The sequence below is a fragment of the Aplysia californica genome, unplaced genomic scaffold, assembly GCF_000002075.1.
Source record: "Aplysia californica isolate F4 #8 unplaced genomic scaffold, AplCal3.0 scaffold00110, whole genome shotgun sequence".
NCBI classification, from domain to species: Eukaryota; Metazoa; Mollusca; class Gastropoda; order Aplysiida; family Aplysiidae; genus Aplysia; species Aplysia californica.
This window is the reverse complement of record NW_004797380.1, coordinates 248159-275854: the sequence shown is the minus strand read 5'-3', so window position 1 is coordinate 275854 and position 27696 is coordinate 248159. Positions and strand designations below refer to the sequence as shown.

Below are 27696 nucleotides of genomic sequence, written 5' to 3'. Positions count from 1 at the left end.
CTCGCCGCGTGCTACAGACCGGGGGTGTGGCAGGTTTAAAGCATCACTATTGGTCAAGACAAGGAGTGCTGGATGACAAGCCGTGTGTGTGGTGTGTGATGTGGTCGCGCATGAGGATACACACCTTGCAACTCATCGCTAGCGACTGCCGAGCGCAACGCGACGTCGAGTCGCGAATAAGGAGACATAGACTTAGGCGTATGTTAAAAATGTGGTGCTGGCGAAAGTATATAAATGTACATAAATCAACTTTTTAATGTTTTAGATGTATACTGTAAATCCCCCAATTGTTTTTGACCAGCTATAGGCTAACGTCGAAGAAAGCGTGCAGTAACCTTAGTTAGCAGAGACCTTTATGACAGGGCTTTCAGATTTTTTTGTGTCATCTATCCTGCAGACCCATACGAGTACATGTATAGGCAAAGATCTGAGAAGATCAAACGGAGCGATTTGATTTTATCTTGCGTATACCGCGGTATGACGAAAATGGACTAGCTGTATAGGGACTTTTTAAAGACCGATTGCGGAATTCTATTTCTGAGCTTTGCAGTCTTTTAATCATTTCCAAACAAATTGGCAAGGAAATAATTTCAGCTTAGTAGTCTAGATAATAAAAGTGCTGAGATGAGAATCTGGAGAGAATTTTGATTCAAAAGATGATTTACTTATGAATGATGATTTATGTTTTTTGGTGTGTTTTTTTCTGAATGGGCCTGGTGGACTCCACGGAGAAATCTTTGAGCGAAAAAAGCGAGGCTCTTTTTCGGCCCCATTGTCAAAATACTTAGAGGAACCTCCACTCGTCCAAATAACTCCATTCGGATTGTCATTGTTCCTGGACATTCAAACCTATTATGTTTGACGTCCTCCTTTTTATGGCCGCCTCTTCGGCAACATGGGCTGAGCTCTTCATTTACAAAGTTCTTATACCATCTCAAGCTCCAATGATAGTCCGACCCGCAGTCTCGCAAGCTCAACCTGGTCACAGCGACATGTGATACTTTGTTCCTGCTTGATGATGATGATGATGATGATGATGATGATGATGATGATGATGATGATGATGATGATGATGATGATGATGATGACAGTGGCGCCCCCCCAAAAAAACAACAACAACAACAAAAAACAAAACAAACCCAAACCAAAACAAAAAAACACCACCACCAACAACAACAACAAGATGATTACAATGATAATGTTTATAACAATATGTAAAACCAACAGAAAAGGAGCAGCAACAGTAGTAGTGATGGTACAGTAGTAGTAGGCTATGTAATAGTAGTACCGGTAGTTAGTTGAAGAAGCAGCAGTAGCAGCGGCAGCAATAGTAGTAGTAGTAGTAGTAGTAGTAGTAGTAGTAGTAGTAGTAGTAGTAGTAGTAGTAGCAGCAGCAGCAGCAGCAGCAGCAGCAGCAGCAGCAGCAGCTGCAGCAGCAGTAGTAGTAGTAAGGGGCGGCTCGTGGGTCTAAAAAGTGGGCGTGCACAATTAAGTTAAAGCAGGTTGAAGATAGTCAAGGGCATGTAAATTAGATGTTTTCTTCATCCTACCTGTTTTGAGAAAATATATTTGAAGAAGAAGTTTTCCTTTCGTTCTTTTGCTGGAGCAAAAGCGTCCATTATTCTGTTGACGAAGTTGGGCATGCTGTCAATGATGTCCTTGTGGATCGACATAAACGTCAGTGCGATTTCTGGTATTTTGCATACTTCCCTAAATGTTGTCTCGAATTTGTAGTCCTTCAGAGTTGAATAAAGGCCCTGGATTATACGACACTGAGCAGATTTACATATATATATGTCATTGCAATGTAATACTTATAATTCTGTTTGTAATTTGATTTTACGCAAACCAGTAATATTTCTGTAAACGATCCTAAAAGAACTGTTGGAAACGACTTTTGATAGTCCTGGAATTTGGAGGAATCGCAGATTGAGAGTGCGTTGATTTTACTTTGCTTCAAGAAACTGTCACAATTTGAGTAACTATTATGTCACAGGCCTGCTTTGCAGCAATTTCGTTGGTGTTGTAATGTCTGCGTCTCTTGGAAGCGTGTTTCTCTGTGGTCTGTCTTGTTGATGGAACACGCATACTGTTTCTAATTTCATCGACAGCTACTTTAAACGTGTCTAGAACTTGTTAGGCTGCTATGGGCGTTGTACTTCTGTGTTAGAGGATCCCATAAACAGCGTCAACGCGCGTGTACACTTTGTTGAAAAAGTGGGGAAAAAAGAGAAAATGTTTCGCTCTTTTATACATCCAGGATACCATCGTGGATGGAATTATCGTCCCAGTGCTCAGACTGAATTTCTTCAAGACAGAGCTGGATCTCTCCTTTCCAAATGAAGACTGCACTAATTAGTCGAGACTGTTACTTGTTTCAGACGGCCAAAGGAATATTCCGGTGACAAACGCAGAAGCATTTTGTAGAGTGGGCAAAAAATGTCGAAGAGTCTGCATAGCGTTAGCGAAAAATTTTAATACCTCGGTTCCCCGACAAATCACCCTTTTCATGACCGTGAAGGGCGAGTTCGTGAGTTTCAAAGAACAAAATACACTAGATAACCTTATACGGGGTGCCCACTACGGCTGGATAGGGCCAATCGCCCGACTCGATCGCCTGAAACTGAAAAACAAACACGTTTGTTTTTGAGGCGATCGAGTCGGGCGATCCGTAGTGGGCACCCCGTATTACACAATACGTGCCTGTTCTTTCTCATCAGTTTCGTCATAGTGAGACGTTGCTACGACTAGCTGCTATGTCTACTTGTCCGAAAGTATGATACTTAACGGCATTTTTTACGTGCGCTCTTGATGACTTTTGACTTTAATGCTTTGTTTCTCATGGACAAGATCAGTAAAACCTGTCTTAGACTTCTTGGGGTCCTCAGTTCCAAAAAGCAGACAGGAGAAACAGTAGGCCTAATCTAGGTCTACAATGAGTATAATTTGCTATCGCTGACTGTAAGCCACTCCACTTTTTAATCATTGTATTATTTTGATATTTTTGGGTTGGTGAGGACTTAATTCATTCACTCTCTTGTTACTTTGTTTGGTGAACTGAATTTATTTGCAATCAACTTCATTCATCCTGCATAGGAATACACACTCGAGTAATAAAACTTTCACCACTACACCATTCCAACTTCTAGGCTAACACAATTACCTAACTACGTCATGTTGACCTCGCTCAAGTTCAGGGTTACAGAGGTGGGGCCAGAGATATAAATGGAAATAGAATGGGAGAATCGCACATCGCTGGGAGCACTCCGGTGGATTGCTCCAAAGCTATCATAATACGGGCATTGAATTGTGTAGGCTATCGTAAACTGGTCTGAGATCGCGTTATTTTTAGACTGTCTCTATGGACTTTGTTCGGCTGGTGCACATTGAGATTGTGCCGCCTTATTAATATTTATGAACTAAGAAACTCGGTCAAAACGTCATCGTAGTTTGGGTCTGCCCATAGAGCATTTTCCGAGATAGATTACACCACTGAACATACTATTTTTTACTTGGGCGACGCACAAGAACTTGATATGGTATAGTAGATGTTTTAGAGTTGTTGTAGATGTTGTAATGAACGAAGAGGTTCTGGCGAGGAACTTATAGGGAAAACTGATTGGATGGTGGATGGTAAAGGCTCTTTTGTTGTCACTTTGTGGGTGTTGTGCGCTGAAAATTATTGGGCGGCAGTGCACGACCGTGCTCTATGGACGAGCCGCCCCTAGTAGTAGTAGTAGTAGTAGTAGTAGTAGTAGTAGTAGTAGTAGTAGTAGTAGTAGTAGTAGCAGTAGCAGTAGCAGCAGTAGCAGTAGCAGCAGCAGCAACACAACAAAGCTTGAAAGCGAATTCTACAGAAACAAGTTCAAAGAAGCTCTCGAAAAGAAACTCAGCGAAGATCCCATTTCTATTAGTGACTTATCTGAAAAATTGAATTCCTTCAAAACAGCTGTCAGTGAAAGCGCCACTGCTATACTTGGCCCGAAAGCTAAAACACACCAAGATTGGTTCGATGAAAACAATACGCAAATAAAAAAAATAATCCAAGCCAAAAACAAAGCCTATGCAGAATGGCAAAACGACCCCTCGTCCCTCCCCCAAAAGGAAAGATTCAAGTCCCTTCAAGCTAGAGCCCAGAAGGATCTACGTGAGATGAAAGATTCATGGTGGAACAATAAGGCAGAACAAGTCCAACTCTATGCTGATACCCACAACTCCAAGATGTTCTTCAGCTCTCTGAAAATCGTATACGGCCCAACGACCTCAGGATGTTCTCCCTTGTTGTCCTCGGATGGCAAAACCCTGATCAAGAACCAAGAAGGGCCCCTCAAGCGCTGGACCGAGCATTTCAGCTCCCTTTTGAACAGACCTTCCACTGTTGACCAAGATGCTCTCAGTCAAATACCCCAGCAACCACTCCTGGAGGACCTAGAAGCTCCTCCTACTATATATGAAATCAAAAAGGCAATAAGCAAGACCAACTCTGGCAGAGCTTCTGGAAAAGTCAGAATTCCAGCTGAGATCTTCAGGGCAGCAGGGCCTTCAGCCCTGGAAACCTTCCATGACATCTTGCTGCAGATCTGGGAAGAAGAGCAAATGCCTGCTGATTTCAAAGACGCGCTCATAGTTGCGCTATACAAAAGCAAAGGCAGTAAAGCGGACTGCGGTAACTACAGGGGCATCTCCCTTCTCTCCATAGCAGGGAAAATATTTGCAAGGGTTATCCTCAACAGACTAATAACCATCTCAGAAAAGATCCTACCAGAGGCTCAGTGTGGCTTTAGGCCAGGGAGAAGCACTGTAGACATGATCTTTGTCATGAGACAAATTCAAGAAAAGTGCACAGAACAGAATATGCCTCTTTACTCAGTCTTTATTGACCTTACTAAGGCTTTCGACACGGTCAACAGAGAAGCCCTGTGGACTGTCCTGGAACGGATTGGCTGCCTTCCCAAGTTCCTAAAGATCATCCAGCTCTTCCACACAGGCATGAGAGGGCAAGTCCTTGCAAGTGGCAACACGACCGACGAATTCGAAATTACTAATGGCGTCAAACAGGGCTGTGTCCTGGCACCAGTCCTCTTTAACATCTTCTTCACCGCCATGCTTTCCTACGCCTGCAATGATCTTGACAAGGGAATATACCTAAATTATCGACTGGATGGCTCTCTTTTTGATCTACGTCGCCTGCAAGCCAAGACAAAAATCAGCACAAAGCTCCTTCAGGAGGCGCTCTTCGCCGATGACTGCTCCTTGAATGCTCACTCCGAAGAGGACCTGCAAACAATGCTCTCTCGCTTTGCAGAAGCCTCAAAGCTCTTTGGGCTTACAATAAGCATCGGGAAAACTGAAGTTCTTCACCAGCCTGCTCCACAAACTAACCCACTGTCTCCAAACATCACTATCAATGGCAACAGCCTGAAGAACACCAAGAACTTTAAATATCTTGGAAGTATCATCTCTGCAGGCGGCTCCATCGATCAGGAAATTGATTCAAAAATCAGCAAAGCCAGCAAAGCTCTCGGTAGACTGAAAAACAAGGTACTAAAACAGCACAATGTCCGGCTGTCAACAAAAATCAAAGTGTACAAAGCTGTTGTGCTCTCCTCCCTCCTCTACGGTTCGGAAACCTGGACACTCTACAGGAAGCACATCAACAAATTAGAGCAGTTCCATCAAAGGGCTCTCCGCAGCATACTCGGCATCCGGTGGCAAGACAGCATCACCAATATTGAGGTCCTTAACCGATCAAGCTCACAAAGAATAGAAAGCATGCTCGTCAAAGCCCAACTGAGATGGGTGGGTCGGCCATGTCATCCGCATGGAAGACCACCGAATGCCCAAACAGCTGCTGTACGGCGAACTCGCAAGTGGCAAAAGAAATCTCGGGAGGCCAAAAAAGCGGTTCAAAGACATTATAAAGGAAAACCTTCAGCTCGCACAGGTAACCCCCCCAAAGAACTCAAAAGAACTGCCACCGAAAGAAACACTTGGCGCAGGGCCGTCCGTATTGCCAGCAGAAACAGTGATACAAACTACAGGGAGAGGCTGACTACCAGAAGAGAGAGGAGACATAAAGCCAACCACCACAACCACGACATTCCAGTGTCCCCACTGCAACAGACATTGTACATCCAAGATGGGATTGCACAGCCACATACGCGTCCACAGATGAGCTGCAGGATTCATCGTCATCTTCGGCAACGAAGGGCTACCTACAATAAAGTAGTAGTAGTAGTAGTAGTAGTAGTAGTAGTAGTAGTAGTAGTAGTAGTAGCAGTAGTAGTAGTAGTAGCAGTTAGTAAATTACTGTAAATCATTCATTTTATATGTAGCCAAACAGTGGTTTTTAATACAGGGCCTAAGTGGAGAAATGTTAATTTTATTACTGAATCTAGATTTTTAAAAAGTTTTGTGAGCATAGGAAAAAATTAAGAGCTGGAATGTTTTTAACGCGCACAGACTAAAGTGAACAAGCTACAAAATAACAAATTTAGGTTCTAGATTCATTCTGTACGGTAGATCTAGATCTATTGTCTAAATGTCGGTTTAGAATTTTGATCTAGAATTACAATACTAACAAAGAAATAAAGAAAATGTGGGTACCGGTTCTTTACCCTTGTTCTTATGCCCTGGCAGTTTCTATCGTAAGTGTGAAATCTTGGCTAGAGAAGTCCGAGAACGAAACAGAAAACTATTATATATAAATTCACCAATAATGCCTTAACTTAAAATCTAAGCAATTTCAATTTCAGAGTTAATATGCTGTTATTCTCAAATTTCCATTTTTATTACGGTGAAATCCCCGATAAGGGCCACAATAATCTTAATCGACAGTAAAACAACAGTCCTTCGCCACATTTATGCCTACCACTAGCGAACGTGTTTGTCGTAACCTCTTTGCGGTGTTAAAAATACATTGACGTCGGCGATCTCTCTATAGGCAAGATCTCTGGATGACATGGTTGACTAAAAAAAGTAGTACTGGTGGCTTGAAGTCTCACCACTCAATGTGTAGGCTACAGGGCCTAGCAGTCAGTTTGGCTGGCCTGGACTTTGCTCCGACAAGACGCTCTTCTCTGTTGCAGTCAGACATTGTTACACACTTCCCTTCAACGAATGGTAGGTTTTTGTTTTGTACTAAATCTAGAGATATCTAGTTCTAGCTCTCCGTAAAAACAAAGGGTAGCTCGAATCGTTAAAATGTTGCAAGGTTTTTTTTTTACTGTGTTTCAATTGATTGTCCCTTGATTCTAGATCTAGTCTAGATCTAGATTCTAGGCCTATTGAGACTTGAGGCCGAGCCGAGGTATAAAAATCCTGTGTTGTCATGTTGCGAAAGAGACTAGCGGCCGGTGACTGGTTGTCGAGCTAAGGCTGAATCACTTTTTCATTTACATATCAGCCAGGCTAGCCGTACTTAAGGACGGCTAGACTGTCAGGCTAGCCGTACTTAATATTGATGGCTGATATGTAAATGAAATTTTTAGTTTGCAATGCCTACAGTATTTGTATTTCAGACAAAACCAAAAGGTGCCTTACTGACTTGCATGTATTTGAACCTGAATAATTACTAGATCTAGATCTAATGAGACCTGTGTACTTAACAGGCTTGAGTCGATTGGGCCAAACCTAGATCTAAGTACGGCTAGACTGGCAGTCTAGCCGTACTTAAGTACGGCTAGCCACTTCGATTAACATTAGAAAACAGGAGGTTTAAAATACATGCACTGTCATTAAGGCCCCTGGTTTCGTCTCAAATACAAATGCTTTAGGTGTACTTCACACTAAAAATGTATATTTACAATTCAGTAGGCCTATTTTTTGTAAATGGTCAGTCTAGCCATCATATTAAGAGAATAAGTACGGCTAGACTGCTAGTCTAGCCGTACTTAAGTACGGCTAGCCTCTTCCGTTTGTTTTTCTGTCATGGCTACTCAAACGTTTCCTTGTAGTTGTTTGTTCGCGGCATGTGGAGCCAATTGAAACTCACTGCGGTCAGTGATGGCTGGTGCTGCGTCCACTTGTTGAGCCTAAGCCATTGTTCTCAGCTTATTTATAAGGTCAGGGAGCTATCTCGGTTTCCATTCAACGGTATTCTTCAGCTTATGAATGGTTGAGAGACTCTGCATTGTTGTTGGTCCACTGCGTGTCTTCGAGCTGGCCATTCTAGTTCAGCTTTAGCACTAATATTTGTTGCGCTGTCCTCTTGAGATAGGGCGTGTCTCTTTCCGGCCACATCGTTTTCAGGCTTTCCATTCTCACATCAAACGTGACCTCGTCTGATGAGTTTGAAAGCCCGTCATCTCCAAAGAGTTGATTTATCAATGTTCCTCTGTCTGGAAGCAACGCCAACTTTATCCTTCAAATGTCTGGCAACGTTTTTCTTAACATAGAGCGTGCATAATGTCAGGCTGGAGTTTCGAAAAGCACTCTGAATTGCTCTTTCTTATGATTGACTTTTCATCGTCAGATCCAAACACCATCGGTGAAATGTCCAATCGTTGCTGCCATGGTGGAAAAAAAAAAAAAACGTTTCAAAAGTCGAATTTTCATGCAAAAAGATCAGGCCAATCATGATTGGTGACTCATTGCAATTTCGATGAAGGAGTCCCGTGTGCTTATAATTCATCGCCATCCCCATTAGCTCTCCAAGATTGTATGTCTTATCAATACCCAAGACTACTCTCGACCTAGAGCAAAGTTTCTGTATGTCAGCCACCTGCTCATCCAAAAGCAAGATCAATGATGGAGGGAGACATTGATTCATTGATGACTTGAAAGTTTATGTTTTTTACAAAATCTCCATGAGTTTTAACCATATCAGCGACCTGCAAAACTTGGTCTGCCAAGTTTGAACCTTGTTTTCCAAACTAGTTATGAATAGAGTACAGATAATTTTTCTTTACATAAGACAAGAAGATAATTTTTCTTTACATAAGACAAGAAGAGAGAGAAATATAAGAGAGAGAGAGTGAGAGAGAGAGAGAAATAAGAGAGATTTCTTTACCTAAATAAGATAGGAAGAGAGAGATAGAGAGAGAGAGAGATAGAGAGAGAGAGAGAGAGAGAGAGAGAGAGAGAGAGAGAGAGAGAGAGAGAGAGAGAGAGAGAGAGAGAGAGAGAGAGAGAGAGATCATTTTTCTTTACATAAATACATCTATCTTAAAATCATTGTTTCAGAAAGAACACACACATACTTGGCATATACACACATACACACTCACACACAGGGGCGAAGGCTGACTTGTTTGACAGGGTAATCAAAGGGAAATGGGACCAGATAGGGCCTGGAGATATCACACTCACACAAGTCACAAGAATCTTACTGGCACTGGAGACGGCAACTCTGAGTTCTGAATGAAAACAAATCCTGAATTCATGTTGTATGCTTGTTCAACCGCTAAAATAATCGGGAAAGTATTTCATTAAATATTTATTCTTACTAACTTTAAATTTAACTTTAGATTTGAACACACGAATTCCAAGGAAAGAAGCGCAGATGTCAGCACTACAATGGCATGTTATACCAGACAGCCGAAACACTTTGGTAGAGCATGCCAATTATTAATTTTTTATTTCACATTTGGCTGTTTTTTTGTCTAACTTTTCGCGGCCAGGAGCGGCTGTCATAATCGAGGTCACGATCTGATTATAGGACGTTAAAAAGTCGAGGAAAAAACCAAGCACTAGCAGTGTAGTAGCAGGAGTCAAAGGATTATTAGGAGTTAGTTCCCCTCACATCTCTGAGGTAGACTCGACCAGTGTAATAGTTCGCTTAGATAATCAGCGTGTCTGGGTGCTTATAACTGTGGCCCAAAAGGGGTGAACAGGGTATATGCGACAATGAAACAGTTCTGTCTGCTATGCACATGTTCCCTTCAAATCTATTGGTTGACTCTTCCAGCCTCACTTTAAGCTTACTTAATCAAAGCTTGTGACTGCTTATGGAGTGGCCCGATAGGGGCGAACAGGCTGTTTCTGTGGCAATGAAACGTCTTTGAAGGTTAGGCATAGTCTATTGTTCATTGGTGATTATGAACGTCTTTTTACATTTAATTTATGAGGTTTACGTCTATGGGTGAATTTGACTGCGACAATGTTTCAAAATTAGGAAGGGAAGCAGTGATTATTTGATTATATAGACGCTTCGCCTCTGCTCACACATGAACACACGCACGCACACGCGCATAAATGTACTTCTTCAAATCTGATCATGCACTTTGCATAATCAAATGGTTCTCCAACACAAGTGGGACAGACGTACGCTTCATGGCGTTTGTTTCTGATTCTTTCCAAGCATTATTGAGGAGTATAACTGGATCAGTGCACAAACACACACACTGGAAGGAAATGCTTTTATGCACTGGTAGGATTGCTTTGTGAGAGTCCGCTATTTATTTCCTTATGAGTAGCTCTGGAAGATCGTAAAAGTGTTCGGTAATTTAGTACATTAATATCATAATTTGGTGTCATTTCGGACAATGAAAGACTCTGGACGGCCGCACTGAGCAGGCGCTCAAGTGAACTCATTCAACAAAATTTCACAGCATAATAAAGCCTTCATTAGCTAGTGAATTGCAGTCAAGGACTCCTCAAGAATTCATCTCAGGAGGGGGGGGGGGAGAGAGAGAGAGAGAGAGAGAGAGAGAGAGAGAGAGAGAGAGAGAGAGGGAGAGAGGGAGGGAGGGAGGGAGGGAGGGAGGGAGGGAGGGAGGGAGGGAGGGAGGGAGGGAGGGAGGGAGGGAGGGAGGGAGGGAGATCTTTTGGTCACACATACAGCCAGTTGACGTACAATACTTAATGCAGACTGTTGCAGACTATCGCCGATCATTGCCAACCGTCGCTGACCGTTGCCGACCTTTGCGACCGTCTCCGACCGACACTTTCAACCGACCCCACACAGATGCATTGATTTGAGGGCTAAACTACCATAATTTTTGCTGTAGAACACATGTATGGCCACTAAAACCCTTGCAAATCAATTGTTTTGAAATAAATATATCAATCCTAATTGCCAAAACATCAAATCATTGTGAAATGCAGGGCCTGAAACCCCCCAGATTCTTTTTTAGGCCCCCCTGAAACCCCCCATGTTGTTAACATCAAGTCAAATATTAATTTTATTTTCAAACATCAATAACTCAACAACTATTGATTTGCAGGAAAAATGAAGGTCATTTTCATGTTCAGCATGCAAAGTACTACTAGAACCCCCCCCTAAAAAAACAACCAAAAACCAAAAAAAACCAAACGAACATGTATATGAGACGGGTGCATGAGTAAAAAAAATCCACTAGTTCTAGAACTACATATAACTACTAGTGCCAATGCTAATACTGAGTCTTGCCTTGCAAATATTAGGCCTCTATGCCAAATAATTGGTAGGTTGTGCCTCTGGTTGCCTAATTGTTATAACTGAGTTATTATTGTAGTAATAAAAATAGTAATAGCTTTACTATAATAATTCTATTATAAGGCCTCTCTATGCTATTTGAACATGACAGTTTGATTTGTAAGATAGCCTACACAAAGTCAAAGCAGAGGTTTATTTTTAGAGTAGGCCTACTTGAGTTATCACAACTACTTCTGGTGGAGGGCAAGGTCCAGTTCTCCTGCATTTTTCATTGATACACAAAGGTAGTTTTTATGCACAGCCTACTAGTGTTACACTTCGAAGGCTGATTCCATAGTGGCAGTGGTGTATGTATTGTGTAGTATATTTCTGGTCTGTTCACCTTTTTTTGAGGATCTGATACAATTACACATAGAGCTTTTATTGCTAAATAAAGGTTGTAAATTTATTCTTTTCACACTCTTAGTCAAGAAGTACTGCTAGTAGCTCAGTAGCTTAAATTGTCATGCTGGTTGATATTCTAGCAGATCGCAGAGAGGGTATCCTCCCACTATAAAGACCTCTGAAAAGGAGAAACAAAATTACAATTCCCGTCATGTGGCTTGTACTCGCACTATAATAATTTCACTATACATTGAAATAATTCTTTTATTTATTTTATCTTCCCTCACACCAAAGATTGTCTGATCTCAGTGATCTTTACTCACTCCTCCTTCCTGTTTTAACCACATGTGCTCGTGCTCATTATGATTCAGTCTTGTCAGTGAAGCCAGAGAGGACAGACCTCATGTCATTTTCTTATATATGTTAAATAATTAAATCAACCTTCTTCATCAAGAAACAGAGTCTTTACTTTTGCCTACTTAATTACAACAATGGTAGCCAACCCCAGTGCAACATGACAATGAATAGGACAATGAATCCAGATTTGTAAATAATGAAGATAGGAAAAATGAAATAGAAAAAATTGGTGTCAAAGTTTTTAGGAATTAGTTTTATGATTACTTTTGGTTTTGACATGGTTTTTTTTCTTTCCTATGAAAGATTATAGATTATAATTATTGTTGTTGTGGGATACCGATGGTTCAGTGTGCTAACATTTCTGTTGAGGGGGGCTTCTAAATCTGGACTAACAGCATATCAATACTGTATTTTAAAGCTTAAACTCGTTTACTTTTCCATTAAAGAAATTTCCTCCCCCCCCCCCACTCCCTCAACATCAAGTAATAAATATAAAAAAGATCCCCACTATGCCCTCATTATGAGGCCATGGGAATACTTTAGGTTTGTTTGGCTTGAAAGTACATGCTTGTACTGTAAAGAGGTGTCAGTTTTATGGATAAATTGTCCAAATTTTGCCTGACTTCTTGATACAAGATGTATTAGACGATAACATTTGAAGTCACTGCACGCACATTTTTCATGGGGTTAGAAAAGTTCAGGGATTTTTTTTTGGTTCCAGTTGGCACCTCTGAATGTATTAAAGCACTGTGCAAAAAGTCGAGTCTTAAAATAATATGAGGTTGATGGGGAAGAGTTTGACCGTAAGGATGATTTTGTTTAGATTCTGTCTGGAGAGAAATCACATGAATATCATGTGAAAGAAAAATGAGAATTGACTCATTTAAAGTTGCATGATGTTTCTTTTTCTCTTGATCCCAGAATATCTTTTTGAAGTGTACTACCTGTTGCGTCCCTCCCTCCCCCCCACCTCTTACCCCACCCACCTGATATGGAGTCAGAACATACGTCTACAGCAGGATAGTATGTAGTTGAAAATGTTTGCAGCAGTGGCTTATAAGTATAAGTGGCTCAAGATAAGATAACCTGACTTGATTATATCGTAAAGTTACGTCACTACTGACATGCCAGGACTGTTTCTGTAATTTTAGCAATGTACTTTCTATTACTATGTGGATTGATATGACTTGGTTTTTTTATGTCTGATATTGCAGAGCTCCAAGCTTGTTAAAAATGAAATCTGTTGAAGACACCATCACTTCTAAGACTGAGAAAACCTTTCAGTATGACAAAGACCTCTTGACCTTACCAGTTCCAGAGCTAGAGAAGACAGCAAAGAAATACTTGGAATCAGGTAAATGCCTGTGTTCTATCATGCAGTTCTTGTGCTTATAATGTGCAGAACCAAATGTTTGGCAAAATTCTTGTAATCAAATCAGGTATTTACATAATGTTTTCCATTTGAGCTACTTATTTTTATATAACTCTTGTTTTGTTGTAATTCCCTGACAGGTCTCTTTTTTATGTCAGAATTTAAAAAAAAACAGAATATGGAAACAAGTTTTGAACCTCATTGTGAAAAATATTTGTATAAATAATTCAATAAGTAACTGTTGAACCAAGTTTTACTTTTATCTCACATGGGACTATTCTGTTCTCACAATATTTTAATTTGTGACAGTCATATACTTTTCTCTAGAGTCTACCTATGTGTGGAAATATCTGAGGATGTATTCTGCAATCAGTAAGTTTTCGTGGATCAGAAAAATGAATACTTTGGATTCTAATAGATATTAGATTCTCCTTGAAAAAGGGACTCTTCTACTGCTTTTATGGAAGTGAGATAAGTCTTCAACTGGGTAGAAAAATGTAAATCAACAATTTATGATTTTCAAAGTCCTGTACATGCTGATAAACTGTACATGAAAATTTACTTTTATTGATATGTTTTAAACCTCTTTGTTTTTCCAGTGAGGAATCACGTTTCAGATGAAGAATATAAGTCAACAGAATTCCTTGTACAGCAGTTTGTGTCTGGAGAAGGAAAGTATCTTCAACAGAAATTGGTTGAAAAAGCAAAAGTAGAGAGAAACTGGGTAAGTGTGTGTTGGCGGTGGATCTTGTCATCTTTTTGTTGTTTGTATAGTAAAATTTTCTTGTTTTGACATTTTTGGTTAAACATTTTTCAGCACATGTGAATTCTGTTGTTGTTTTATACTTGTTATCAAAGAAAGCATCCACTCATCTGTATCTAGTTTGACCATCCTTGGTTGAATCCTGCTGTACCAGCACATACGTATGTGTATGCAAAAATATTGTGTCCTTAAAGCTGTGATGCACACATGAATGTATAATTAAGAAATTCTTGGCTTTGCTACTACAATGATGATCTGTATGAACCTCTGGCTTCTGAATTTTTTAATAGAAATTAAAGAAGAATTATGGCTGAGTTGATGCTTCTGAGTGTTGCTTTCACTGTTTGTGTCACATATAAAATTGACAGTTCATAAAAAATTAGATGTCTGTTTAAATTTGAACAAAAGTTCAAATTAGGTCGCTGCATCTGTTTGAAATAGTGATTGTTGAAAAGCTTCCAGGAAGTGTGTTCCTTTGTGAGTCAAGTTGTTGCAGAAGTGCCCATTATATGTGTGTGTGTTCCCTCCTTGCCACAGCCCTGTAATTTTTTTACAAACCTCCAAAATAAGTCAGGCCTTTGGTACATTTATTTCTAGATTAATATAGGTTCTGCAAGGTTCAATTATGTATGGTATTCTTCTTTGGAAGCTGTTTAGTTTAAGAGAGCAAAGGCAATGGGAGAGTGCATTTGATTGGATAAAAGAGGGTTGAATGGTTGTATGCTGGGTATAATGGGTTTTTAAAGTGTATATTTACCACTTTTCCTTCTCCAGCTGGCAAAATGGTGGGAAGATGTTGCTTATCTGGAAGCAAGGATTCCTGCCCCTTACATGAACATGGCAGGTCCATCGCCGTATTCTGAAGACATATGGCCAGCCAAGATGGGCACTCAGGTTCAAAGAGCTGCTCTAGTTCTGCACTATATCCTTCAAATTTGGCAACACATCAGAAGGTGCTTAATCAGTTATTGTTTAGTCATAAAGTTTAGTTTTCCAAGATTGATGTATTGACTTTTTAAAAATTATGTGTGAAATTGTTGGAATACTGTTGTTTATGTGCATTGCCTGGTAAATGATTTCTGTGAACTATTTTTTCTTATAGGCCTACTAAACTATTCCCAGAAAATGTGAACCCGTTCAGCAACTAACACAAAGAAAAGGAAGTTAGCATAGAAATGTTAACATTTTTATGAAGGGCCATTATAAAAGTTTTTCTTTGGGTAGGATTTTTTGTCAGTGTTTCCGTGTCTGGTTTTTTTTGTTGGAATGACTTCCTTCAAGAAAATAATGTTTTAGTTATATTGGGAAAGTTAAATTTTGTTGGCATTCAGGTAATTGTCCAGTTTACTGCTTGATCCACTTCTGACTGTAAGCACACTCTTTTTTTCTTCAAATTTGATCAGAGCTTTGCATGACTTAATAAATCTTTTACTTTTCATTCTTGTCCTTTGTCTCATCTAGGCAAACATATAAGCCCATGAAAGATGGCAAAGGACGGCCACTGGATATGTATCAGTTCCGTAGGGTTTTCAACACTTGCACAATACCTGGAGCACACAGGGATGATCTCAAGGAGTACTTTCAGACTGGTAAGGTGTTACTGTCATCTGAATGATGTTTAGATGACTTTAGTTTTCAGAGAGCACATGTTTTGTTTCACCTGTAAGAACCTAATAGTCTTTTCCTTGTAATGCTTGACGTTTGAAATGTTTCACTCTGGTGTGGTGCTGTCTGACTTTCCAACATGAAAGTGGTTTTCTAGGAAGCCCCCCCCCCCCAAGTTTAAAGGACACTAGTTCGGAGTGAGATAGATAATGAACAAAGGGTTAAACATTTCTTAGTGCACATAGAAGTCTGGAGGACTCAAAGCCACATCCTCAAGATCTCATCATTACTTTCCACAGACATCCCATACAAAGTTACTTGATTATGTCTCTTCAAATCTTATGAGCACTGTTGTTAAATAACATTCACTGTATTGACAGTTGTCAGCCGCCTCATGGAGGAACAAAATGTTGTTACTTGACTAATAAAACAGTGCATGCTGTCCCTTAAACATGATCTTTATGAATAAACACTGCAAGCCTATAAATAATCTACTCTTACTTTCAGACGAGGAAGGATCATGCCCGGATCATGTGATTGCAATGTGCAAGGGGCATCCATTTGTTGTGCATACTCTCGACGAATCAGGAGAAATTCTGACCGCTCCTGAGCTTCAAACTCAGTTTCAGCGCGTTGTGGATCGCTGTAAGACACTAGAACCAGCTCAGGGAGTTCAGTACTTAACCTCAGAGGAGAGAACAAGATGGGCCACAGTAAGGATTCTCATTTTGTTTGATTTCCTAACCATTTGTCTGATCCTTGTACTCATACTCTTGATGGTGTTGTTTTTCCAGTGGGAGAAAGATTTCTGCTCCATGGCAAATTGTGGAAAAACAAAACAAGATTAAGGCAAGGTGGCTGTTTTTGTCTTTTTTCCTTAAACTCAGATGCAAAGCACACTCTTCTCTTAATGTGAAGCCAGGTCATATTGTGACCTTCTGTTCTGTGGGTTGAAGAATCTACTGTTAGCTGTCTTTGAACCCAGAAGAAAGTTAGAAAAAGACAGAAAAAACGAATAATTGAAATTGTAACAATTATGTCCTTAGCTTAGTGTAATGATCCATTTTAAGCATGAAGTGGTAATTAGGCATTTTGTTTGTTCCTCAGGCACGTAATGAATTGATCGCTTTGAATCCACACAATTTTGAGGTTCTGGAGAAGATTCAAAGTTCCATAATGTGCTTCTGGTTTGAAAGTGGTCCTGGAGGTGACCCCACTGGACAGATGGATGAAATCACTGCCGTGAGTTGAAGATCTTGAAAATGATAGGATATAAGCCCAATTATTCTTTGGTTAAAAACTTTCTTTTTACTGGTTTCTTTCTATACAAAACTTTCCTTTCTAATTAAGGAAAGTCTTCAAAGTGAGAAGACTTTCCGTAGTTTCCTATTTTTGGCCTTGTGAAAAATTCGTATTGATTTCACATTCTATCAATGTTTTCAAAAGTTATATCTAGGGTCTGTTTTCTTGATTCTCACTTTTTGGGTTTAATGGAGAAATCAAACATCCATTTCTGCTCTCTGTTTTGACGAGGTGTCCTCAGTACCATAGGCATGCTGAAAGCTACACCACGATGAGCTGACTGCGGATCCTTGAATGAATATCTTAGGTTATTGTGATGTTTCCATTTTAAGTATATTTTCAGTGGCCTGAAAAAATCTATCAGAGGTCACTGAAAGACTTTTTGAAATGTGAATGAAAACATCTAACTGGTGGGATGAAGGGAGAGTGTTAAAAATGGGCTCTCAAAAAGAAAGAAGTTAAAAGATTTTTAGAACTTGATTTACAAATATGTGTTTTTTTGTGACACTACACTTATTTTTCAAGTACAAATTGCATTGAGGGTCCGAGATAAGTTTTTTATAGTCGCATTTAGATGACGAAATGGATCAAAGATTTCTCTCCTATAATCAACTCACTTCTGTCCTACGAAGAAAAATAATGTAATTAAATAAAAAGCAGATTGTCGTAGATAAAATCATAAAAATGAACCAAAGGGAAAGTTTTCTAGTGCCTCCTTAAATACATGTTGTGGATATATATCTACTTGTATTTTAAAAGGGTTTGTGCACTGTAGACCTATTTCTGTTCTTTTGTTGATGAGATTTGTTTACATGCTAAGGTTTTCATACTAAAAGTTTTATACATCTTTTCTGTGTGTGATACACAATGCTGTTTGTAAACTGTGACCATAGAAAACGTAACTGATGCATCGCAATGAATTTTTTTTTCTTTCTATTCTTTCCACCCTGATCAAAAAAATTCTTTAGCTCACAAACAAAGCATTGCTTGGTTTTGGTGAAAATAGATGGCTGGACAAGTCTTTGTCAAGTGGCATCTATGAGGATGGTCTCTTTGTATCTAATGGAGATGTAAGTATATAGATATATATATTATGTATATACATAAGAAGACAATTGAAATAATTATTTGAGATGCTGTGTGAGTGTTAACTATTTCTTAGACATCTTTGTTTCATGCTGTGCGAAACTGAACATTTCCTTTTCTCCCCTGACAAAATAAGTATCTTGTCCAAAGTAATACACTGAGAAGTAAGTGGGAATCAAAGGTCAAATCTGGATTTTGAGGAAATTTTGATTGATTCATTTTTTTACTTTCATTTTCCTGTATTGCAAAGTAAATGGGTTTGTAGTCAAAGTTGTGTACAGCCCAACCTGCCACAACAAAATCCTGTCCAAGTCAGAAACCTGCCATGATGTAATGTCTTCTCCCCTTCCTTTATAAATTTCTTTATAATACATCCAAGATGAAAACCTTTGCAACCAAGAAATGGAAAGAGAAATTCAATCTCTTTGGACTGACGTGTTTAAGGTGGAAAGTGCTCCTCCTGCTCAACCCTTATTTGAACCAGAACTCTGAAGTTAGGTGACACCTGCCATGCAACCAGGCAAGGGACAGGGGAGTGAGGGGGGGAGAGGTGCGGTTTCAGATAGCTGCTACCCCCACCCATGTGAACCTTGAGCAGTGCATATGGCCAGGGTGGTTTGGATGTGAAATCTCACTGGTGCTTGTCTTCAAAGTGCTCAAGTGGCACGCTGGCTCAGAAACTTTCCTGGGTAGCTAGATATGTGAAATTTTAGCTCTGCCTTCTGCCTTGATCATACAGTAAGCCAAGAAAAAAGTTCCTGGTTACTTGCAGAGTTCCATGAATCTTTGTTATGAGCAGAGGGGTGGCATTGATTGATTGTAGTTATTGCATCGATGGGTGGGGGTTGTTGTTATTGATCCAGATGGGTGGGGGCGTTCAGTCATTTGTTTTTAATTGGTCAGTGGTCCTTATGAGATGCAATGGATTAGTGAGACTGATGCCTACCATTATCAAAGCGGCTCGGATAGCATTTTGGAGATGTGAGTTTTTTTTCGACCACTGCTTGCTGATTGGATTGGCCCTTGATACTACTTTGAACAGCTGGCCCTCCGGCCTCCCCTCCTCCCTAAATCACCCTGTCCAAGACAAAAAATGTCTATGATGGAATTTTTTTCTGACTCCCTTGTGATTCTGTCTTAGACAGGTTTGACTAATTGTTTTTAGTGCTGTCAAAAATTTGTGGCGCACTTATCCTAAAATATCTCTTTAATGAGCGAATCAAAATCACCCATACTTTGCGCAGCAGTTTGTGTCAATTTGTCTTAACATTATCATATTTTTTCACAAGAATTTTTTAGGCTTGATTAAAAAAATTTTCTTCATAAATTTGTATAAAATACAATAGATCTCCATCATGCGGAAAATGGGATTGTTCACAGCACTTCCCACTTCTCACACACATTTTGCATATGCATATGGCCTGTGTCACAGCTCCCTAATGACACTTTTTAGTAGCAAAACTTGTTACTAGAAATTAGTTTTATAGTGGACACATTTTTTGCACTAAAGGTTCTCAAAGCAATTAGAAAAAAAATGACAGACCTGCCAAAATTGTCCAAGACGGCCTGCTAGTCTCAAGGAAAAAAGTGATTGTCTTAGACAGATGGATGTCTTGGATAGTATCATTATGATGTAGAAAAAAATGCAAGAGGGGAAGTAGTTATTTGTACAGGTAATTGTCTTGAAAAGGTGGCCATTAGAGCAGATTCTACTGTACTATGTACTATGAATATATGTCATTCCCTTGGGGCTAATGGGTTAAGATTGGGTTGTTTAAATGATTAGTAGTGTGATTGATTATTTGTGTTTCTACATTTGGTGCCATCACCTTACGAAAACAAGTTTTGATGGCAACTTTGAACTGGAAAAAACAATCTCCTAATGTTTGTTGTTTCTCTCCCCAGCACACACCAGCAGAAGGCATGCTCATGGTGTATGTCACAGACTTTGTGCACAAGAAACTTCATGAAGTTGGTGCAAGATGGCAGGTTAGGGAATGTGTTGAAGTGTATGGGTTGATGGTCCTTGCAACTACTTTGAAGATGGCAGGTTAGGGAATGTGTTGAAGTGTATGGGTTGATGGTCCTTGCAACTATTTTGAAGATGGCAGGTTAGGGAATGTGTTGAAGTGTATGGGTTGATGGTCCTTGCAACTATTTTGAAGATGGCAGGTTAGGGAATGTGTTGAAGTGTATGGGTTGATGGTCCTTGCAACTATTTTGAAGATGGCAGGTTAGGGAATGTGTTGAAGTGTATGGGTTGATGGTCCTTGCAACTATTTTGAAGATGGCAGGTTAGGGAATGTGTTGAAGTGTATGGGCTGATGGTCCTTGCAACTATTTTGAAGATGGCAGGTTAGGGAATGTGTTGAAGTGTATGGGTTGATGGTCCTTGCAACTATTTTGAAGATGGCAGGTTAGGGAATGTGTTGAAGTGTATGGGTTGATGGTCCTTGCAACTATTTTGAAGATGGCAGGTTAGGGAATGTGTTGAAGTGTATGGGTTGATGGTCCTTGCAACTATTTTGAAGATGGCAGGTTAGGGAATGTGTTGAAGTGTATGGGTTGATGGTCCTTGCAACTATTTTGAAGATGGCAGGTTAGGGAATGTGTTGAAGTGTATGGGTTGATGGTCCTTGCAACTATTTTGAAGATGGCAGGTTAGGGAATGTGTTGAAGTGTATGGGTTGATGGTCCTTGCAACTATTTTGAAGATGGCAGGTTAGGGAATGTGTTGAAGTGTATGGGTTGATGGTCCTTGCAACTATTTTGAAGATGGCAGGTTAGGGAATGTGTTGAAGTGTATGGGTTGATGGTCCTTGCAACTATTTTGTCTCTAGATTAAGCTTTCTACTTTTACTAAGTGTCAGATCTTAATGTTTCTTCCTTTCCTTTTTTGTATTCTATTCTTTTGATCGAGTGAATATTCTTTCAGTCCCTGGTTATGTTTTTGTTGGTCTGTCTCTATTTGCATCTTTTTATTATATATCTATCTGTGTAGATTTGGATAGGACCTGTGTTTATTGCAAGCTTTTCAAATATATATGAGCCGGTCTGAGGGAACCAGGAATATGTTGCTAAACCTCAAACCGAGATATCTGCAAAAATTATCGGTGTAGTCAATTTTGGTCGATTTTGAGTTACCGTGAGATTCCTTAACCATTTTAGAAAATAATTCAAGAGCTCTTTCTTGTAAAAACTACTTTAAAACATCTAGTCTCAATTTATTTTCCATTTGCATTTAGATATTAAAAGTAATAATGGTGTAACTTTGCATGTTTTTCTCAGTTCTTATGATGTGCTATTAAAATGTGGAAACTATTCAGCTTAAATAGTAAGATGTGTACTTTGAATTTCAAGAACAGCTTTTTGGTTATATCTTCACATATGTAATTTATACTGACATGTTCATGTTCACTCTTTTTGATTTAGTTTGTTTTAGGGGGAAAAGAACAGATCATCAGTATTCATTTTTGTTTTGATCCATATTTTGATTTCAGTTTCACTTTAAGATATGTGTTTTTATTTAATATGAGAAGATTTGTTTGGCAGTGTGTTTGAAAACATAGAGTGTAACAAAGAAAGTGCAATGTTTTCATTTTACACTCCCCAAGCTTGATTTATAGTATGTTAACATCAGTTAGCACAAAGTGTATATAGTTTAATGTGCACATAGGGAAATTGGTGAGATGTGGACATTTTTTCGTTATGCACAAATATCACCATGTACATATTTTAAATACAAAGATTTAACATGTAAGAAAAAACTTCAGGACCTGAAAATCTGTTTGCTATGTGTGTGTTTGGTTGTGTGTATGCCTGACTGTGTCATTTCTACCAACAATTTACAGGGCACTACCCAGCAGAGATCCCTCCCAGAGCCTGAGCTGCTGAAGTTTGTTCTTGACGAAAACCTGAAGGGCAAGATTGAAGTTGCAAAAGCAAACTACGCTGCACTGGTTTGTTTATTTAACGTTTTTTTTCAGTTAAGAAGTTAATTGCATATTCACTGATGTTATGTATTGTCACCTCAGAACTATTTTGTCCAAAATGTACTTATGTAAAGAGGCACTTTGGACAAAATGGTTCTGAGGCGACGATGTGTTTGGATTGACTTCTATTCTTAAGATAGAATAAATGCTGTGGGCTCAGTTTATAAGAGTCCCTTCTTCAATTTTAGTTGCACTGTAATGTTGTGGGCAGGTAGAAGAGGAAGTTTACAAATAGGGACATATGGATGTTTAGTTTTGAGGTGGTCTGATGGGTACCTGTTATACGTACAAAGCTGCCAACCAGTTCATATAGAACATGATTAAAACATTTTTGAGAGTTTCAGTATGGAAGTCTGTTTTTGTGTCAGAAAATATCTATTCTCTGTTTTCTAGTCTCGCTTCTCATAGAGTTGCCAAGGCTTAAGAAAAGTTGTGAACTTTCAAGAGCGGATTTACAAATGATAATGAGAATGAAGCCCATAAGTCATTAGAGTTTTTCCATTATCATAGTATACTCACCCAGTATTTCTAGCATTATTTTCCAGGTCTGCTTTGAAAAACTGGAATTTATTACATGCAGAAATATGTGTATGTAATGTTTGGAGGAGTTTTTTGGCCAATGTTCATCATCTTGACCTGCAATGTGGGAACAGTCTGTTTTTTGGGGGTTGAAAAGTTGGCAGCAATGTATGCATGTCAGTTTCAATGTTGTTGATTGGTGTTTAAGTGTGCTGTTCACATAGCTCTGTCTTTATAATATGAATGAGATTTTGACCTAAAGGAAATTCTGCAATTGTTCTTTTTTAAAAATCTTGTTTCTAGAGGAAAGAAAGCACGGCACTCATCTGGCAGTATACGACCTATGGCAAGAACTACTGTAAGGGGAAAAGATTCCATCCGGATGCTGTTTGCCAGATGGCTTTTCACTATGGCTATTATTTGTTGTATGGCAAGTAAGTGACCAGGCAGTTGACTTGTGGGAAGCTGTTACTGCTTTCAAAAAAGCAGATGTAGCTTTTGTAGGTTTAGGAAAAGATCTTTGGTCAGAAGTAGTCCCACAGCTAAGCTGCCCCTTTACTCCCTTGACTTTAGTCAACATGACACTGAAAGTTCTTTCGGTTTAGAAATGGGAGCATTTCCATTAATTGGTAGTTTTCTTACAAAGACGAAGAAAAGAAAAAGGGGGATCATATTTTCTTTCAGTCTACTGCTGTTTTCGGATTAACAGTGTTTTTGTTTTAACTCACTTCAGACGGGTCACACAACAGTTGCGTGACCCCCGCCATGACGCTCGCGTCGGGTCTCACAAGCCCTGCGTGACCAACTTTTGAATTTTTTTTTCGCTCTACAAATCACGCACGGATCGCGAGACCCGCCTCGTACCCTTGTTTGGCCAAGCCTGAGCTACTTAGACTTCGTTTCGTATCTCTGGGGCCGGTAGTTTTTAAGTTATTGAAGGTGAAGGACAGTGACCCCAACTGGGGTTGAACAGACCGGAACTCGCTCTTTGTTTTTTTCTATACAGCTCATAGTAATCCGACAGTCGCGTCGTAGTAACGGTCGAAGAAGTCGCATGAACAAGAATCACATAATTTCGCCGTTTTCTATACTTCTGTGCGTTTTACTAGTTCTAGTGTCTCAGAATATGATGTGTCTAATAGTTAGGATCCTGGATATGTACCCGAACACGGCCCGAGTCGTAGTTCTAGGGCTAGATCTAGCACTAGTACCGGTGTTGTTTTTCGCGCAACGAAATCACAACTTGGTGCCGTACATCTGTCTCATGTAATTCAGTGTATGGGTCTGAATCAATGCACAGACCAGCTTTTATATTTTCACCAAACACTTGCACATGTATACAAATCAAACCAGAACACTTTGAACTTTTATTTTTGTTGTTGCAGTGAATTTCCTTCTACTTGTCACGTCTCTGGAAATTTTTCGAAAATCAAATTCATGCCAATTTTTAAAAAATCATACAAATTAAAGTATTAGACTTAGACAACTTTAGTTTTTTGTATTAGATTAAGCTTGAATGTTACTTTACTGTGTCAAAAAATGATTACAATAGGGTAATTCTGAGAGTTGTGGTGATTTATTGAAATACCCCCCAAAACGCCAGTCTTCAACGCTTGTGGCTGGTGAAAGGGCCCAGTCGCAAGTGAGTTAAGCGGACTACACTGTATTTAATTATATTATGGACTACATGTTTCTACTTTAAATCAATATTTGTATCTAGATTTTTAATATGTAATTTAATATCTTTTTCCTCTTATCTGGATTCTGCTTATTGCATGGTTGCCCTGAGTCTTGTTTTGTTTTATGATATTTATATAGATAACATAGCTGATGATTTAGTCCTTTAAAATCCTGATTAGGAGTTGAGACATGGTAGAGCAATGATATCTTAATCAAATTATTGCAACAAAGCCTAAAGGAACAAATTATGAACCATGAATCACAGAATATTTCCAAAGGTCCTCCTTCCCCTTCCTTCTTCCCCTCTCCTTTCAGTGCAATTTATCTCACTTCTTGCCTTTAACAATCTTGAAACTTCAGTATGTTGAAAGTATTTTTGTGAAAGAATGTCTTTGATGTTAAATACTCTTTTGTTATTTCAGTTTAAAGGATTTTATATACTTGATTGGTGTTTTTTGTTTTACAAGACGAAAGAAATTCAAGATACTGTGCGTATTATTTGCCTATCGTTTGTATTTCAAGGATGGCCCCAGCATATGAAACAGCTCCTACCAAACAGTTCTACCGTGGCAGGACTGAGACTTTGAGATCATGCACAGATGCAGTTAAACTCTGGTGTGAGGCCATGGTGGATCCCAGCATCCAGGTAGGTTTTTTTTTTACAGGGGTTGTTTTACTGCTTTCTCTCAAAATTGTTATTTCTTTTAGAATGTATTGTTTTTTGTTAGATCAGGGGCAAGTAAGCATTATTCTGACTGACACCAAGTTCATTTTTGTGGTAGGATATTTTGACAAGCCTCTTATTCTTTAGAACAACTTTGAGGCAGTTGGCTTAAGAGGGAAAATTATATTACTCCTTAATGTCTCGGTACAGGCCTTTTATTGGTAACTAAAGAGTAAGTAGTGGGGTTACTTAGATTTTAAGTCTTATTTTGTTTGGATAAGTAAAATAATTCACTTGCTATAAATTTGTCTTTTTGCTTTTTCAAGCTTATTTTATGTTAAGCAAATAATTTGTTGGTCATGAATGTTGTTCAATAAAAGTGCTTTTTCTCTTGAAAGTTTCAACTTTTTGTCCCTTGTACTACAGGTTTATGTCCCTGTCTTGGTTTGTGATGTCAACATTTATGTTATTTTCACTCCGTCTGGTATACTACTGAGTGTCAAGCTGGTAGTCTTTGTTCAAACCTCAAAGGAACCTAGCTGAAGAATGAAACCCTCTCCGTGGGTGGTTGATGGGTGATTGGATGTGGTTTGCTCCTTCCTCTTCTCTTTTGGTTTTTGTTTCTTTTCCTTATCAGTGAAATGTGGCCATTATTGTGCTAGCTTATTGCAAACTACAACTGAACTCTGTGACTTCAGCTTTTCCCAGTGATGGTGTATAAAATATTTATAGTGGTACAAAGGAAAAGTTAATTTTTTTAAGGCTTGGTTTTGAGTTTTTTTTGCAAGACAATGCATTTTGTATTTATGTGATTGTTGGTGTTTCCCTTTCATAGGTCTCACAGAAGCTCAAGCTGTTTGCAAATGCAGTGGCCAAGCATAATTATGAAATGGCTGAAGCTTGTGAAGGAAGAGGTATGACATTATGATGTCTCCATGTTTAGTGACTTAAGACCGGGAATGGGAGTACTGGCCTCCAAACCAAACTGTCCATCTTTCTGCAATTCTAATCTGTATTTTCCTAGCACTAGCTGAAAAAGAAGTAAAGTCATTCTTTGTTCATTTCATGTGCGTTAGAACTAAAGTTCATCCAAATCAAGTGCAGCGATTTAAAAAAAAACATTTTTAGAAAAAAACCCAAACATGAAAAGGCAGCTTTAGTTCAGTCTGGTCAGTCAGCTATTGGATAGCTCATCTTTTAGGTGGTGATAAGTTATATTCAACGAATATTTGCACTTATTTAGGCAAACGGACCACGTGGGACTGGAAAGTGATATGAAATATTTTAAAAAATAGCTTGAATTTATTAAAATGTGGAATTTCTTTTTCTTAAAAATTTGTTAATCCAATCCTGTTGGAATAGCCTTGAGATTTGAATTGTAGCTGGTTACAAGGATAAATTCATTAAAGAATAGAAGGTGTCCATAGTTGTGTGGCATATTTAAGAGTGAATAATTGACTTACATAGACCTCAGCAAGTACAGCAAACATCGGCAGAGAGTCATTCAAGACAGGACCGATCAAGTTATTTGTTTTTGCCTCCAGAACTTAAGTGAGATTTGAAAGATAAACCCTTTAAAGGCCATCTGCTGGTGAAATATCTAAGGTCCATACCCCTTGACTATATATAGCAACGATGATATATTCATATTAGTGAGACATCAAAGAATAAATTCAAGTAATTATTTATTATTATAAGCACATGGTAATCATGGTTATCAAGCAAACATCCGCCATATCGGATAATTTCATCAAATTTCAAAAGCTATCTTCTCTCTTAGTTTTCGTCTGTTGGCTTTCATTTTTAGCAAGTGCAAACTACAACACATAATATGTAATGAACAAATAATGCCGATTTGTAATATTACGATTAGGAAAATATTTATGAACTTTGGGAATATGTACATAGATAAATAGCAAAAAAATCTCAAAATTCCCAACAAAATCACTGATTCTAATTTTATTCTTTTATTATCTTTAAAAAGGGTTCTATTTCAGTACAGGTCAGCTATGGATGTACGTTGTATAAAATAATGAAGCCATTCGGATGAAAAATAAAGGAGAAGATGTAGTTTAAAGTCGAAAAAATAAATATTTGAAAATAATGAAGAAAATATTAAAAAACATGACGCAAAATTGTAAAATATTTTTTTAAATTACATTTTTAAATGACTTCTAAACATAATTGATTGAAGCAGGTGCTCGAAACTTTGAAGGAAATGGATGTAGGTTTCAAAAATTGAGGGGAAATAATGCATGGTCAGATTGGGTAAAAATGGGGAAAATCTCACCCGCAGATGGCCTTAACAATTTGCCCCTTTAAAAAGACAGGGTTCTAACCCCATGACGCATAGTTTTGAGAAAAAGAATATAACTCTTACAGCTAAAATATTCAAACAGAATATTGTTAAGTGTCAAACTGAGATTGTCTGGAGCCTGTGACACATCTATGTGAGTAATATGTATAATCTCAATTCTCACTAAAACTGAAGTTAGAACGTTGTCATTCTAAAGGCGAGGCTTGCTTTTTTCCCATGGAAATGATTTTGGAGAGAATTATTTTACCACTAGATGACTGCTCAAGAGTCCTATTCCCCTTATCCGTGTTAATAGTTTT

At 38.8% G+C, this 27696-nt stretch overlaps 1 protein-coding gene across 2 annotated transcripts in view; it reads left to right on the top strand.

Annotated features, from left to right (window-relative positions):
• Positions 1 to 27696, top strand: part of LOC101847483 (peroxisomal carnitine O-octanoyltransferase) — a 38497-nt gene that overhangs the window by 3219 nt on the left and 7582 nt on the right. The window contains exons 1-13 of one of the 2 annotated variants that reach the window (XM_005095659.3): positions 6971 to 7122; positions 13312 to 13451; positions 14069 to 14193; positions 15007 to 15185; positions 15694 to 15821; positions 16345 to 16550; positions 16945 to 17079; positions 18108 to 18209; positions 20131 to 20214; positions 22077 to 22184; positions 23040 to 23170; positions 24939 to 25062; positions 25916 to 25994. In XM_005095659.3, the coding sequence (XP_005095716.1) occupies positions 13331 to 13451; positions 14069 to 14193; positions 15007 to 15185; positions 15694 to 15821; positions 16345 to 16550; positions 16945 to 17079; positions 18108 to 18209; positions 20131 to 20214; positions 22077 to 22184; positions 23040 to 23170; positions 24939 to 25062; positions 25916 to 25994 (1522 nt within the window). In that variant the 5' untranslated portion in view covers positions 6971 to 7122; positions 13312 to 13330. Of the gene's footprint in view, positions 1 to 6970; positions 7123 to 13311; positions 13452 to 14068; positions 14194 to 15006; positions 15186 to 15693; positions 15822 to 16344; positions 16551 to 16944; positions 17080 to 18107; positions 18210 to 20130; positions 20215 to 22076; positions 22185 to 23039; positions 23171 to 24938; positions 25063 to 25915; positions 25995 to 27696 lie in introns of those variants that run through there. The other variant, XM_013080999.2, reaches the window with a different exon arrangement.